The sequence below is a fragment of the Lissotriton vulgaris genome (genome assembly GCF_964263255.1).
Source record: "Lissotriton vulgaris chromosome 8 unlocalized genomic scaffold, aLisVul1.2 SUPER_8_unloc_1, whole genome shotgun sequence".
NCBI lineage: Eukaryota > Metazoa > Chordata > Amphibia > Caudata > Salamandridae > Lissotriton > Lissotriton vulgaris.
The window spans coordinates 2,809,404-2,825,194 of NW_028240615.1; the positions used below are offsets into that span (position 1 = coordinate 2,809,404).

Here is a 15,791-nt window from a genome sequence, read left to right on the forward strand (position 1 = left end):
TTGTGAAGGGTACTTTCAAATTCAAAGCAGATTCTTTTAGGAACAGAGAACCAGTATAGCTACTTCTTGTATTCTCAGGATAAATACAATCTAGATGAGGGAGTTCTAGATTCTTTGAACTTTCAAAATACTCTTTTTGGAAAACCTAGCTAGAAAAAGTTTTCAAAGTCTGGGTGCAACTGCCCAAAAGCATTATCAACTGTAACTCAGTTAGGAAATTGACTATTCTGTGAAGGATTTTCAGGAAAGTATCACGGTTTAGAAATGTTGGTGATTTGGGCAAGTAACTAGTGGTGGTGGTCAAGGGTTGTCTCTAAGTTTCTGACCTCTTTTATTGTGTCTGGGGGGCATGGCAATAAGCCATGAGACATACGATTGGTTTCCATGTATTTCTCTCACTAAAAATGGTAATGATTTTGAATTTGTATGCATTCCATTTGAGAAAATTGTTAGTTATCCGCACAGAGGTACTTTCCATGGCTGGTTAAATATCGGAAGAATTTTTGAGGTGGGCCAACATGTGTGCAAACATAAATATTAAATGATAGTTGGCAGGAGGACTTTTGCTGCTTGAGGGACAACCCAGTGGACAAGGTGGGGGAGCAAACATGTTGATTCTTTTAGTGCAGTTCACCAAAATGAAGTGGATCCAGGCTAGAACAGTGCCTTCAATCAGCCACCTTGTTGTGGTATCCAAGGTGGAGACTCTACCCAGAAATCGGTTAATTCAGATTGAAAGGTCATAGGTAATAGCCTGTTACATTATCAAGATTTAAGAATTATTTTTGCAGAGCAGTTATTTAATTTTAATAGCAGATGGGTGTGTTAGATTAAGATAAATATAGTATTGGTCCAACCAAGAAAGTGGAAAGGAGTGCCTACATATATAATAACTGCGTGTTATAAAAATCTAGGTCTAAGGTATGGCCGACTGAATATGTGTCCCCAACAATTTGTTGTGTAAGTTGCAGACTATATAAAGAAGAGAAAACCTCTTGCGTGTGGGGCTTGTTCTGGTGCTCCCCCAAATATTAAAGTTGCTCAAGATCATCAAGATATTGTGGTGAGTTTGAATAAACAATAGAAATGCCTCAATCTAAGAGAAATATTCCATACTAAATGTAGATGGGCGATAAAGCAAAATACATCTTGCTTGAGGGTTGTTGTTGTGTCGTAACATAAAATACAGAATCTTCGGTACCTTTAAATTGACTGCTGGTGTTAGGGTAAACTGGACTAGTAATGTGATAAACAAGAGGCACATCCTCACCCTGTCCCAATTGGTGGTTGCAGCAAAGGATTTTAACTGTGGATCCACTGAATTCTGAAGTTTCGGAGCGCAACCAGGTTTCCATGAGAAACAGTAGTTGTACTTTTTTCAAACCCTTGGCATGAATAACAAAGCCAATTTTTTCAGTACGTTTTACAGGTGTCTGAGGGGGCCAAGACAAAGAAAAACAAAAAGGGGTGAAGGAATAGAGTGTTAAAGATTTACTGATTGCACTATTTTGATGGCATTGTTATTGAGAGCATAAGAAATATAAGTAACGTCTCACATGTTTATTCATGAGGGGCAGGCTAGCAAGTCCTCAGGGGCAGCGGGTTGACTGCTTGTTACGTATTGGTGCAGATGAGTTTGGCACACAACCGGAGCATCCATGTCTCATTCTCCTTATCAATGCTCCTGGTTTCACCGTCCAGAAAGAAGAGTTAATGCTTGAATACGTTATCTGCTTTAGAAATTCACTTATAGATCTACACACTACACATTAAAAAGCTCAAAACTCTTGCCCAGGGAAGAAACCATGCTGCTATAAATGTGTAGCTGGGTGTGTAGGAGGACCTCAGATTTGTCTTTGCCTTAACTGCACTTTAGGATTTATCACAGTTTTCAATGTAACAGGAGAGGGAGAGAAAGGTAAATAATTATAACATCGGATGTCAAATGTAGTCTAAATAGAAAATGGATGCCCTGCGTGAAACAGGTTTGTTGCACTCAAGTGCGCAACCAAGACAACTGTGCCCTGTAAAGGGCAAACAGTGCCCACAAATTGTTCTTAAATTGATTCTGTGTAGTGAAGAGTGTACTTAATGGTTTTCTCACACTCATGCAGCCCTGGCTTGATAAGTGTCACTGAGCGTCTGCTAGCAGTACAGTGGGTCAGTTCCTTGCTCTGTAATGTCTAGAATTCACCAGGTTTTTTTTCATCATCAGTAATGCGTGTGGTGCAGAGCTTCGTCTTGCAGCAGCCTGACCTCCAGTTGCAACATCATCTGAGCCTACCATATCTGTAGGCCAGCTCAGGAGCCAGATAAGACTCAACAGAAGCAATGGGCTACCATGGTCAATTTTGAAGGGCCTGTGATAATAAGGTTATGTTATACTGACTAGACTACAAATGGAGTAGGCTGGTTACATCTAAGGTTGATTTCAACCCCACACCCTCCAAAAGTGGGATCCTTGGCAAGAAGCGTTCAGTTTACCAGTATTCGAATGGACAATATAATAAACGAAGGGGGCTGGTTCTGCAGAGTCTTGTTTTCGGGCAAGATTATTTCAATGGAGAGGGCATGAGGGGCCTTCCTATGCCTTCGAATTTGGATGCTGTGAACATTTGTGACATTCTAGGTCTCAGGTCCAACTTTCTGATCATTCACTCTTGTCCCTGAATTATTTATAGACCTCATCGCCACAGCAGTTATGTAGGGCCGTTTGTCAGTGCTCCTCTTGTTGGTCATGAGTTTCCAAATGGAAGTGCAGAATCTGAAAGGTACAGGTTTTGAGGGAAAGAAAAAAGTGGCTTAAAGAAACCAAAGTGTTCGTAAAATAAAGCAAAATCGTTGTCTTTTTATGGAGGAATTATAAAAAAAACGGTTGCAAAAGTAGGCAAGGGAAAATCGGGGCACTGTCCCAAGACATACTTAAGTGTCAATCGTAGTCTCGTAGGAATGTTTTTTTGATGGTCACAGTGATACACCGAGGTTTCAAAGAAATGTAGTACTATAAAATACATTTCTGCAGTGGGATATTTAACAATGGGTCTATTACTCTACCAGTCATTTGAATCAATAGATCCAGTGCTGTAGAGCTACTTCTGTGCAGTCTCTATATTATAATGATGGATGTAACTCTATGTACCGCAGTCAAGGAACCGAATCACAGGCCATAGTAGGATATAATTACACTCCAATAGGTGCCTGTTTTGAGAGCTCTGGAAACTGACATGCTGCTCAGTAAGGTAGGCCACTGCAGCTCTTACTCATTGACTGCTTGGCCTATGTACAGAGATTGCCCATTTGGTCCTATTATGATGATGGAGTTTCTGTTAAATTGAATATGGGTTGAATGGGAGGTACACTACGTGTCTTCTCATACTGCTGAACCAACAAATTGCAGCAGCTGGCACGTTCTTTTATAATTGCTGATCCGTGCATCACCTTGGAAGAGCCAACCAGCCATGTTCTCTATACTTGCTTTCAGTCATTGCACGCCCTCTCCTGCAAACACTTCTTTACAGTTACTACTTTTAAAGGCTAATCTGCCAATCTGCATTCACATTGAGTACAAATGCAGAGTAGATAATGACCACTGGTGTCTTGCTTTGTTTCCAAATGTTGTAGACCAGAGAAGATGGCCAAGCTTCCAGTAATTTTGGGGAATCTCGACATCACGATTGACAACGTGGCTCCAGATTTTCCAAGTAAGAATCTCTTTAACTTTCAACAACCTAAAGTAAAAACAAGAATGTAAATGATTACCTTGTGCTCACTTCAATTTTGTTTTTCATTATTTTTTATATACTTTCAGATTATGTTAACTCATCATACATTCCCATGAAACAGTTTGAAAACAATGCCAAGACTGTAGTAACGTTTGAAGTAGAGGAATTTGTTCCCTGCATACCAAAACATACTCAGCCTTTCACCATCTACAACAATCACCTTTATGTTTACCCAAAGCACTTGAAATATGACAGTCAAAAATCCTTCGCAAAGGTGAGTGTGAGCTTCAGAAACCTTACCTAGGATTAACCGAAAGCACCTTTGAGTTCTTTTTAGTGCTTTTAGATGGTCTCTTTGTGCCCCATAGGCTGAGCCAAGTTATCTTTTATTTATTTATTTTGCTGCAGGCCAGAAATATTGCTCTTTCCATCGAGTTCAGGGATTCGGATGAAGAAGATTCGCAACCTATAAAGGTTTGTTTTCAAATTAAAAATAATTGAGCTATTAAGTTGAGTGACAAATTATACTTTTTGTATTTTGGACCTGACTGCTGATTTCGCCATGACTCTTGATCAGCTGCCCACATAAAATGATGACCATTTCATCACAAAGTAAGAATGAATATCAAAACGTTTCATTGGCTAAATGTAATTTGGCATTGCATATTTTAACCTCTTCCATGCTGATGACAGAACGGTTCCGTCATCAGCATCGGTTGAGCTGTGCTGATGACGGAACCGTTCTGTCATGACTCCGCCCGCGCAAGGCGGAGTCAGCACAGGCGGAAAATACGCCCCGCACGCAAGGGGTTATTAAGGATAAATAATTTGGGTCACCGTTGCTGGGATCTAAACATAGGAGCCCCATTTCATGCAGCTTTCCTTTTGTGTTACCAGTGTTATAATGCAATATAAAAGTTATAGATTGATTACAGCCTAGTGTAAAATATACTAATGCTCATATTAATTTGGCAAAACTTGTTTTGTCACAGAAGTTGAAATTGTTTTGTAAATGAAAATTCGCAAATATTTCTATTTGTTTAACTGCTATTAACATTTCTAGTTGTATGACAATATGAAAACTGTTAGCTATCTATCCTTACCAGTGTAGACTTATCAAAGATGGTACTTTGACTAAGTGCTACAACTCTGCGTGTACCATAGCACTTGGGCACTATGCCATGATACGGTAGTACTTGCAAGACTGATTATGGCGTTCTATACAAAAAGAGCACATTCTAACGGCAAAAGCATCAGTAGTCATCTGAGAAAATCTTAAAGTAGAACAATTTCGAAGCAGAAGTGTGTAGTAAATCATAGGAAAGCTGTGATAAATATGTTGGTCTCACTGTATGCTCTTGTTTATCTATGTGATTTCTAAATGTCTGAATTTGAAGACTGGAGCTCACATTAATTTTTTTGGGATGTCAAGTTTGGGGGTGTCAGCCGGATGCAGATCACTGTCTAGAATAATCAGGAGAGTATTGCAGCATTCTGTGCTCCCTGTCTGTGCACCGATGGGACATTTATTTGGCAGAGGAGAAGACCAGATCATTTTGCACAGTAAAGAGAAGAAACTTCAGCGCCTTGACACTAATCCCCCACCAACCACTCTACTTCCTCTTGAGGCTGTTTTCTCTCTGTGTATCCAGGTTGTGTGTGTGCATCCATATATCAGGAGTGGTAGGTTGATTAGATAGAGGAAGGGAGGCTGTTAGTCGGGGAACACAAGGTGCACAACAGATGGTAACTCACTCTTAGACCCACAGCACAAAATCCACAAATCTTGCTAGCCATCAAATACCCAGAGAATTCATCCGAAACTGTAGCAATTGAAAAGCAGCATGAGCCCAGTATAAAACAGCAAATCTAATATAAGATTAAGATGTTCCTCAACATTGCTGGTCTTGCCTGAGGTTTGGATGTAAATTGAACATGGAGAGCATAGTAATGAGAGAGGAAATGTTGTGTTGTGTGAGGAGCCGCCTTACCAATAATACTGAAATAAATGTTGTTAAATCCATTGATGCGATGCCTTAGCCATGTAGTAAGTAGCTGCCTCTTTCCTATGATTTACATTTGCGTTATTGTAGGCAGCGAAAAGGCATATTTTATGAACCTGGTTGTCCTTATCTAGAATTGTCAATGTTTTTTATCAACACATTATATTGTTTCATGTTTGTACTCTTTTGATTTTTTCCACAGTGCATATATGGCAGACCAGGTGGTCCAGTGTTTACAAAAAATGCTTTGGTTACAGTTTTACATCACCAGCAAAATCCTGAATTTTATGATGAGGTACACTATTTCAGCTTTTATTATTTTACGTTTTCTTTGCATGTTATTGATTTATAAGAATATCATTTCTATGGGACTGCATTCTGAAATGAAACAGACCAGACATATTCAATTTTTGACCATTGCACTGCCTCTTTTTTTAGAGTGATGTACAATAAAAAAGAAATCTGCAATTTTGATAATGCACTCTGAATGACGAAATAGGCATAGTGGCATAAGCCGAGGGTACCAAAGACAATCCCTGGCTTAGGAGGCTGCCTCTTCATAGCAAGAGTTTACCTCAGCCTCTTTCTAAAGGCATCCACTAGAAGCCTACGAAAAATAAGCGCCACACTCTCAGATGGGGGTTATGGGTGATGTCCATTAACCTTCCTCCATGTACTTTCCAGCCTGTATTGCTAGGATGGCCTAAGTGGCGTACTCTCTAGGGTCGGCGCCTGGCTGAGAACTGTTCATCAGTAGGGCACCACCAGGCGTTGTGCATTCTAGCATAAGGCTGCATTAGCTGGAGTGGGTGAGGAGTCGGAGGCCCTTCATACTGTATGCATTTAAGTGATGGAAGAGGAGTGCTGCAGGTTATCAGGATCAGGAATTTGTGATTCACAAATCTCTGGTTCATATGCAATTTTTTAATAGTTTTGTCGTCTTCTAAATATCCGACCCATGATTCTCCTAATTCTTCTATTATATCCTCTGTTGTTATTGTGTGTTGTACAAATACTGATAACGGCCTACAAACATCTACAAAGCGTATACATGGCATACAGTAATTTAGGGTTAAAGCTTTGCCGATGATGTACAGCACTTTCACAGATTTGTTTCTATCTGGTCAATTGATTCCTTATTCGTCCTTTAAATGAACAACTAGACCGAAGTATTATATACGTGTAAAGACTCACAGTAGTATTTTTCCCTCTCTTGGTTCTACAAATAAAGGTGATAGCAGTTGGAAAATAAGTGCACCAGCATCTCCTGAAGGCAGTTAGACTAAACTGTGTTTTGATTCTTACATGTATCGTATATTATTCCGTTTTTAACTAAATGCCTATTTCTCCATCCCCTACTGTCTCTAAAACCTTCTTCAAAAAAATAATGTTCCCTATTTCATCCTCAAACAATCTGGAAGTAAATCATTGTTTACTGTGCACCAGCATTCTGTCTCTGCAACATGAGGTCTGGGGGTGGAGGATTTGTTTTTCATTCAGATGCCAAAAAGCTGTGTTTTGTGTGTCTTTTAGATTAAAATAGAGCTGCCCACGCAACTCCATGAAAAGCATCACTTGTTGTTTACATTCTACCACGTCAGCTGCGATAACACGACCAAAGGGAGTACGAAGAGGAGAGATGTTGTAGAAACACAAGGTTTGGCTAAAGAAACATTTGTTTTTCAGTCATGACTGTTGATACCACTTGGCTTCACTGCGGGGTGGGTGGGGAGGGAGAATAGGAGTTTCAGGTAACTTATGAGTATATTTTTGTGCTTACAGCCCAATAGGCCAGTAGGTTTCCTATGATAACTTTCTAAATACTAAGGGTCTTATTATGAGTTTGGTGGTGCGGGAAGCACCGCCATAGACATGTTTGAACCGCCCCCAGATTAGAAGTTTACTCCTGTCTGGCAGGATTTTGCGTTCCCAAGGCAGAACCGATGAAATAGGCACTGCAATGTGAAAGTCAAAATCAGTACCTGCACGGCATGGACTGCTGCAGTCCATGTTGTGCAGGTACTGGGGGTGCATGCACACATGGGGGAACAACGTGTCCCCCTGCATGGGCCCCTTGGCGCAGAGGCACAAAGTGGCCCAGGAGGACTCCCTTTGTTTCCTCACTGCCCCACTTTTCTTGGTGGTTGCACTGCCATGAAAAGTGTTGCGGTGAGTAAACTTGTATTATGTTTGGCGGGGCCGCAGCGGCCCGCCAAGCATATTGCGGCCTCAAGATCGCTGTGCCACAGCCAGGCATCTCTGATCCCTGGTGGTTGTGTTGGTCCCAGAACGGCCCGACCACCCCGGTTGTAATAGGGTTGTTCACTGCGCCTTCACCAGACTTGCGGGCCTGAAGTCTTTTTTGGGTTCAAATCAAGCGCAGGAAGAGTCGAACCTTGAGGGCGAGTGGGTAGGGGTGTAAAGGTGTTCAGCACATCTCTTTCTGGGGTATTTCCCCATACAGTCAATATGTCAAGCTGTGAATGCATAATCCCAGGTTTGGGTAAATGATTTTTACTAGATTGTTCACTTTGTAACCCATGCCTTTCTGTACAATTAAAAGTGAAAAGGCTAATTACTGAAGCAATTACATTTCATTACCGCTCAGTCCTAATGTCCTAATGAGATGAGACCAGGACAGCACAAAGCTAGCAGTTGCTGCGAGGTTTTCAATGAATATGATCTACATGTGTGAATTTTTGCAGTACTGACAATTATTCTGCTTTAATTGCAGTGGGATATGCCTGGCTTCCGCTTCTGAAAGATGGGCGTGTAGTGACTAATGAACAGCAAATTCCTGTTTCTGCTAATATTCCTTCAGGCTACCTCAGCTACCAGGAACTTGGGATAGGCAAGGTATGGAAATCTAAGGGATTTATTTATATTTGTATAGCACTGAAACAGACTTTTTTGCAGATAGCAATTGGGATAATATGCACCGAAGATCATTATAAACGTATATAATGCTCCATTGAACATCAGGAAACATTCTGCAAATGTAAACATTTCTAAATACTTTATACTGTTTTTAATTAATGCACAATTTTATGTGTAAAATAGCCACTTAGATAGGTTCCAATTTACAGTATTGAACGTTACCTTCTGCTAAGAAGTGTCACGATCCTTATTTCATAACTAGGCAGATGATAAACAAACTTGAGGTTGTTTGGGATGGAGCTATGAGCAGGTCTGCAATCACATTAAATCTGTTTTTGCTAAAAATCCTGCAATGTTTGGGTTTAATTGGCTAAGCTTGAAGCCACATCTTAAGCTCTGCCATCATTTCTCCAACCCGCTTTTGTCAACATAAAAAAATGTTATCCACAGATCTCTGTTGTTAAAAGCATGCCTCAGATTACATTTGGGAATACGGTTCGATTTAAACCATTCACTATAATTACATGTTCACTACGTTGTGTGCTCATCAAAAGAATACTCGTAAATTTCGAGCCAGACTCATTCTAAAGAACATTGACGAGCAAAAACCCGTTATTTCTTCTAAATGTATTGCAACACACTTTATATTGGTGTCATTGATGACGAAAATGCAGGTCGTGGAGAATTCTGTTGCCCATGCCAGTGTGAGTATGTCTAGACGGAGTACATTTTACCCGTCCCAAAGAAGTTGTCTCTTTCTTAGAATGTAAAGTTGGAAGTTTAAGGTATTCAGTTGAGCCCATAATTCTGTTTATGGTTCTACTCCATTATATTTGAAGAATGGTGTAAAAATGTTACTCTCGTCTGACAGGGTTTGCTTCAAAACATATTTTATTAGCATTGTGTGGAAATACAAGCATCTTCAGACACTGTTCTAGCCGCCAGAGCCTGCATATTGTAGCTAGAACGGGAGGTAAATCGTATAAGTGACCCACTTTCAATCTGGAGTATGCTATATAGTTTGTCATCCTCTTACTTGTAGTTGAAATTTCAATAGATGCATGAATTCTTCAAGTTCTTTCTGGAGCTGTCTCACCAACAAGTCCAGAAATAATTAAGTACACATTATTTCTATAGTAAGCTTATTAACTCTACCCATGCCTGTGTCCAGTGCCCTTCCACTCTATTCCAATCAACAGACATATCCTATAATATGTACTTTTGTCTCAATATTCGAAGTTCCATATAATATTTAGTCTCCCTGAGGTATGTAATAATTCTTAATTGGTATACGTGTTGGTGTACTTCCTGGTAGGTTTGAGTCTTGGTAGCGACGCCAAACCTCCGGTGATTCTGGGCAAATCACGTAATCTCTCTGTGCCTAAAATGAATGTGTCTCCTCATGTAACGTAACTGGTGCTATGTAAAGCGCTCTGATACCCGATTCGGGTCTAGTTTGCGCTATATAAAACTCTGCAAAAAAAATCTATCTATCTATCTATCTATCTATATCTATATCCGCTCCAACACGATCTCCCGTCTAGAAAAAGTACTACCATTCAAACATTGAGGAATGGAAACCCCGAGACGCGTTTGTTTTGGAAGCGCTGTAAATTTAATTAAATCGAGGTTGTAAAACCTAACCCAGCGAGTGCTAGTCCTTTTTCCGGACGGGAGAGAGTGTTGGAGCGGTTATTGAACACGGGACACCACTGTGTGAGAAGCACCCGCCATACGAGTGTTCTGGCTACTAAAGGTGCAGAGGAGCAGAACCTATATACACACAAACACACACACAGGGAGCTTAATGGAGTTTAATAGATACTTTAACCGTTAATTTAAAGATCTCCTCTTGCCTTTTATACCTTCAATAGAAGTCTTAAGAGGAGAACTCTCTACAGTTAAAGCCGTGTACTTATGATTGTTTTAGGGTCCATTTCAGACATCTAATAACACGTTTTTCTTCCATTCCCCTCTCTCCAATTTATTATAGCATTCTGGACCTGAAATTAAATGGGTGGATGGAGGTAAACCACTTCTGAAAATTTCAACCCATCTAGTTTCTACCGTGTACGCTCAGGTAAGCTAACATGCAGCCCAAAGTATGTGGATGACCTGTATTTTGTCATGTGGCTTCACAGGATCATTTGAAATGTCGGAATGCAGTTTTAGAGTATCTGGTCTGTGTGGAGAGCGGTCACCTATCTGCGTAGTTCCAGCTGCCTCCTGATGCTGTGACACATTAGCACCCAGGAGTGAATTGTTGATTCAGCTATCTCTTCTTACCACTTAGCTTAAACCCCAGCCTCACAATATGACACATTCAGTATGATCCATTTTGAATTTATTCATGATGCTTAGGGCCACTGGAATTATGTGTCCGAGAAGGACCAAATTATGTGTCAGGGTTGGCTAAATTATGCGTCAATAAAAGGCAAATTATGCTTGCATAATGCGGCACATTTTGTATTTTGTCATTTTTACACCTGGCAACAGTTTCTGAGAAAAGAGTTCACCTTCATTAGTACTAATTTAACATCGAAATACAGCAATAAGCAACTGAAAGCTGAAGAGCCAACGTTTGCAAGAGGCCTTCTTGTGCGCAAAAACCCAAGTCACGATATGTTTTCTAACTTTTGATCAGTTTGAGCTAGAAACAATTATTTTTTTGTAACAAATCTGCAGATTATGTGGCAGATGATGGATTATGTGGCAAATGTGGCATATCCATAATAATGTGACAATTACAGCAGCAGCAGGATCGCATAACTCCAGTGACCCTGGTGATGCTAATACGAGACTTCTGTGACAGTTATACCAAATATGTTATCCGGTCTCTATGGTTTAACCAGTCCTTTCCCAGCCTGATGCAGATTGATGTTTTTTCTTCAGTGTTAATCCCTCCTCTCTGAACCGTGATATCTGTTACATTTTTATTAATATTATTTTTACATCTAATCTGGTCTATCTGTATAGTGCTTCCATACTCCAGAGTGAAGGAGGGCTATCAAAATCTCTCAAATAATAAATAAAATAGCTTTCCCTTTTCAAGTGTTTGAATTAGCAGTGTGTCTTACAAAAGTTAACACTTTGTTTTATAAGCATTCCTAATAAAAATTATTTATGAGTACAGGAGACAAGCAGGAAATAATGTTTAATTGCCAGCTACAGGTTGATTGCTAGAAGGTACTTTTGTAGAGTCAGTTAGTAGGAGTTTGAGAGAGGAGCTGCTTCGTACAGTTATAGTACAGTCTGCAAAGGAGGAAGTACTTGGTGCATCTAGCTGCAGGGTCTCCTGTTTTGGATTTGTACACCACCCTCTATGGTTCAAAGCGTCCATCGGTTCAGTTTATGCCATATTAGGGTAGATAAAGTCTAAAGCTTAGTACTTAGTGGAGGAGGATATGGTGTGGGATGCAGTTCCACAGTGGGGTATAGCGGTCATTGCCATGGCTCGCAGTGACTAAAGGGTAGGTGTTCTTGAGGTGGTCTGCAGCAGCCACTGCTTCTTCATTTGGTAATATCAGAGTCCTTGAATTGTGATTTTCAAGTACCCTTGCATTCTCGGCTGATTGGTCATCATGAGCCGGTTTCCTCATGGTCATCATGAGCCGGTTTCCTCAGTTCCTAGTATCTCTTACCTGGCCTTCTGTGATTCTGCCTTTGTTTCTGCTGCAAGATGTCTGGATTCGGAGGCCGTTAATAGGGCGGAGGGTCCTGAGGCATATCAGGGACATCTTCATCACATTTACCTGGGGCTAAGTGGGATAGTGTGCAATGTTGCAAAAAAATTCTGTCTCCAGTGCATTCGTAACCTAATGCCCGCCCGGAGGACGGAACTGCATTAAAAGGCTTTCTGGCAATAGAGAGGGGCAAAAAAATGCTGGCCGATGGGTGCAGTGTGTGACCATACCTGCCTGTAGGGTGATACCTGCTGTGGTTCCTGGGACCCCAGTAGCTCTGCCCAAAAGCATCCTTGAGCATACTAACTTGACGGTAATATGGAAGGTTTCGGGGCCACTGAAAACAGGCACCGGTGATAGACCACTTGGAGCTCATCCACCATGTCCGACACTGAGAGGAGAGGTCGGGTAGCCCCTGGCTCCCTACGCATACTTAGTTGGAATGTGCGTGGGGTGCTGGATAAGGTGAAACGGGGGGCAGTGCTTCATCATGCCATAAGGGCCGGGGCGGATGTCCTCCTGCTTCAGGAGACCCACTTACCGGGCACGAAGGCGCCATGCTTGCAACGCTTTGGGTTCCACCAGGTTTACCATTCGGGGTTCACAAGGGGGTCGAGGGGGGTTGCAAAACGAATACACCGCAGGGTCCCCTATACACACAACAGACTTTGGACTGACACCCAGGGAAGATATGTCATCGTGCAGGGCAGGATAGGGGGAGGCAGGGTGATCATGCTGGGCAGCGTTTACGCTCCGCCGCCCTTGCAGTGGTCCCTGGTGGAGCGCCTTATGTCCCTTTGGGGTGACATGCCGGACACCCTAGTTGTGGTTGGGGGAGACTGGAATGATGTGATGGGCTTGGGCTGCGATAGGTGGCGGAGTGGGGCGACTACTGGGGTGGAGGGTCCTCCCACAAAACTACACGCCCTGGCCACAGGACTTGACTGGGTGGACGTATGGAAATATGTACACTGTCTGCGTAGGGAGTACACGTACTTTTCAACGGTGCACGACTCGCATTCCAGACTGGACTATATCTTCATCCCTAGGGGACTGACACATAGGATAGTGTCGGCCGCAATCATGCCGAGTGCCCTTTCGACCACTCGCCGGTAGTCCTTACTTATAGGATAGGCCCGGGTAAACAGCCATTTTGGTGGCGAATGTCGGGGTGGCACCTTCTGAAGGACGAGCATAGGGAACACCTGACTAAAGAGATTCACGACTACCTGGTCTCGAATGTGGGATCCGTGGACTCCCCGGCTGTCCTCTGGGAGGCGCTAAAGTCCACGATACGGGGTGTTGACATATCCTGGTGCGCAGCGGCACGAAGGGAGCGCCAAAGAGACGAGGCGGCCATTGAGGCGTTGGAGCGGAGGGGCCGGAAGCGGGCGGCGGACCGGCCAGACGTCTACTTGCGCTGGCCCAGCAGCAATACACCGCGGTTTTAATGGAGGAGGCACGGCAGACCTGGCTAGCCACGCGTAGCAGCGTGTACCAGTTGGGCGACCAATCAAGCAAGATGATGCACCGCTTATGTCAGGATACGCTCCACTCCCAACCTCTGCCCCAGTTGGTGGATCCGGAGGGGGTGCCCGTTACGGAGCCCTCGGCTATCGCGGAGAGCTTCTCAGCATACTATGAGGATTTGTACGCTCCCAGTGAGTTTCTGGCAGACGATGTAATTCAGCGGTTTATCAATGATCTGCCCCCCCCCCCCGCGGTCGGTCACAGACGATGTGCGGGAACAACTAGACAGGCCCCTGTCTGATGATGAGCTGGGCGAGCTGAGCCCCGGCAAGGCCCTCGGGCCCAATGGCTTCACGTGTGAATTTTTTAGGCGGTTCCATACGCAGCTGGGCCCACATTTTCGCCCGGTGGTCGAGGAGGTGTGCAAGGGGGGTCTGCTCCCCCCAGACTGGAGCCACACAGAGGTGGTGGTCTTTTTGAAACCGGGTAGACCCCCCTAAAATCACGCGTCCTACCGCCCTATATCGTTACTCAATACTGAGGCCAAAGTCCTTGGCAAACAGGCTCAAGCCCCATATTACAGACCTGGTCCACCCCGACCAGGCGGGATTTATGCCCCGGAGGGCGACTCGCCACATTATTAGGCATGCCCACGTTGCAATTTTGGCCTTGGAGCGATTGGGGGAGCAGGCAGCATTATTCCTACCGGATATGGACAGGGCATTTGATTCCCTGAGCTGGATTTATTTATTTGCCCTGCTGCAGCACCTTAATTTTGGTCCGCGATTCATGGCGTATCTACAGTTATTGTACACAGACCTTACGGCGTCAGTGCGAGTGGGGGGAGCGATTTCGCACTCATTCCCGGTCCGGAGGGACACTCGGCAGGGTTGGCCCCTCTCCCCCTATATCTTTGCGCTTGCCATTGAGCCCTTGGCGGCGTGGGTCCGCATAGACGCCCAGCTCAGGGGTTTTAGGTGGGCACCAGGCCTCACCGACAAAATAGCATTGCATGCAGATGACGTCTTGTTTTTCATTGCAGACATGGACAGTTCGGGACCGCGGCTGCTTCGTATCTTGCAGATTTTTGGTGAAACCTCCAGCCTATATATAAATCCGGGTAAATCGACGTTGTGAGTCCTGGGGGGTCGGCGGCGGGTGGGCACCAGGGCTTCTGGACTGCAGCCGGCAACCGGAGGGATGAAATACTTGGGGGTGTATTTGTCGGAGGAGGCGACTGCCTCCCCTGATCACAACCTCACTCCGGTATGGGACCGTATGCGCGAAGACTCGAAGGTTTGGTTTTGCATGCCTCTAACGATCTATGGCAGATCAGCTAATTTTAAAGTGGTGGCACATACCTGTTTATTGTACCAACTACAAAATCATCCCTTCCGGATTCCGCCCAGTTGGTTTCAGCAGGTCAACTCGGCGTTGGGTGGGTTCTTGTGGGAGGGGGGGACTGCACGGGTGGCTCTGCGAACATGTTTTTTATCCACATACACGGGGGGCTTGCTACATCCGATGTTCTTTCCTATTATCAGGCGGCGCACCTGCTGGTACTCAATGAATGGTGGTATGGGGATCGGGAAGATCCGTCTACGCAGTGGAACGGCACTTAATGGGCTCCGAGTCTGTACACGCCCTGTTGTATTCCGCACCACTTCGGAAGTGTCTTCCGTCCGCCACGCAGGTGGTCTTCTATGTCTGGAGGCGAGCTCTGGGTAGAATGGAGTGGTGGAACGTGCTGACTCAGGAGACTCCCCTTTGGCGAAATGGTCGTTTTCCCGATCTGAATGCCCTGCGGGGATTTGGGGGCTGGAACGCAATAGGGATCTCCTCATTAGGCGATGTCATGACAGGATGTACCCTAAAGTCCTTTCAGAAATTACAGGACGAATACGGGATGCCACGCTCCCAATTCTTTAAATACCCGCAGTTTAGGCACGCGCTGATGCCCCTACCTGACTGACATAGGGCCTCTCCCTGAATTTAGCCCGCTAGAGGCCAAGGTTTTTATGGGCGAGCTCCCGGAC

General features: G+C 43.9%; 1 protein-coding gene across 9 annotated transcripts in view; it reads left to right on the forward strand.

Moving 5' to 3' along the window:
- Positions 1-15,791, forward strand: part of DOCK9 (dedicator of cytokinesis 9) — a 1,255,128-nt gene that overhangs the window by 746,689 nt on the left and 492,648 nt on the right. For all 9 annotated transcript variants that reach the window (XM_086947866.1, XM_086947869.1, XM_086947867.1 and 6 more), the window contains exons 16-22: positions 3,622-3,701; positions 3,809-3,996; positions 4,131-4,196; positions 5,928-6,020; positions 7,259-7,382; positions 8,460-8,581; positions 10,596-10,682. In XM_086947866.1, coding sequence (XP_086803992.1) covers positions 3,622-3,701; positions 3,809-3,996; positions 4,131-4,196; positions 5,928-6,020; positions 7,259-7,382; positions 8,460-8,581; positions 10,596-10,682 — 760 coding nt within the window. The remainder of the gene's footprint in view (positions 1-3,621; positions 3,702-3,808; positions 3,997-4,130; positions 4,197-5,927; positions 6,021-7,258; positions 7,383-8,459; positions 8,582-10,595; positions 10,683-15,791) is intronic.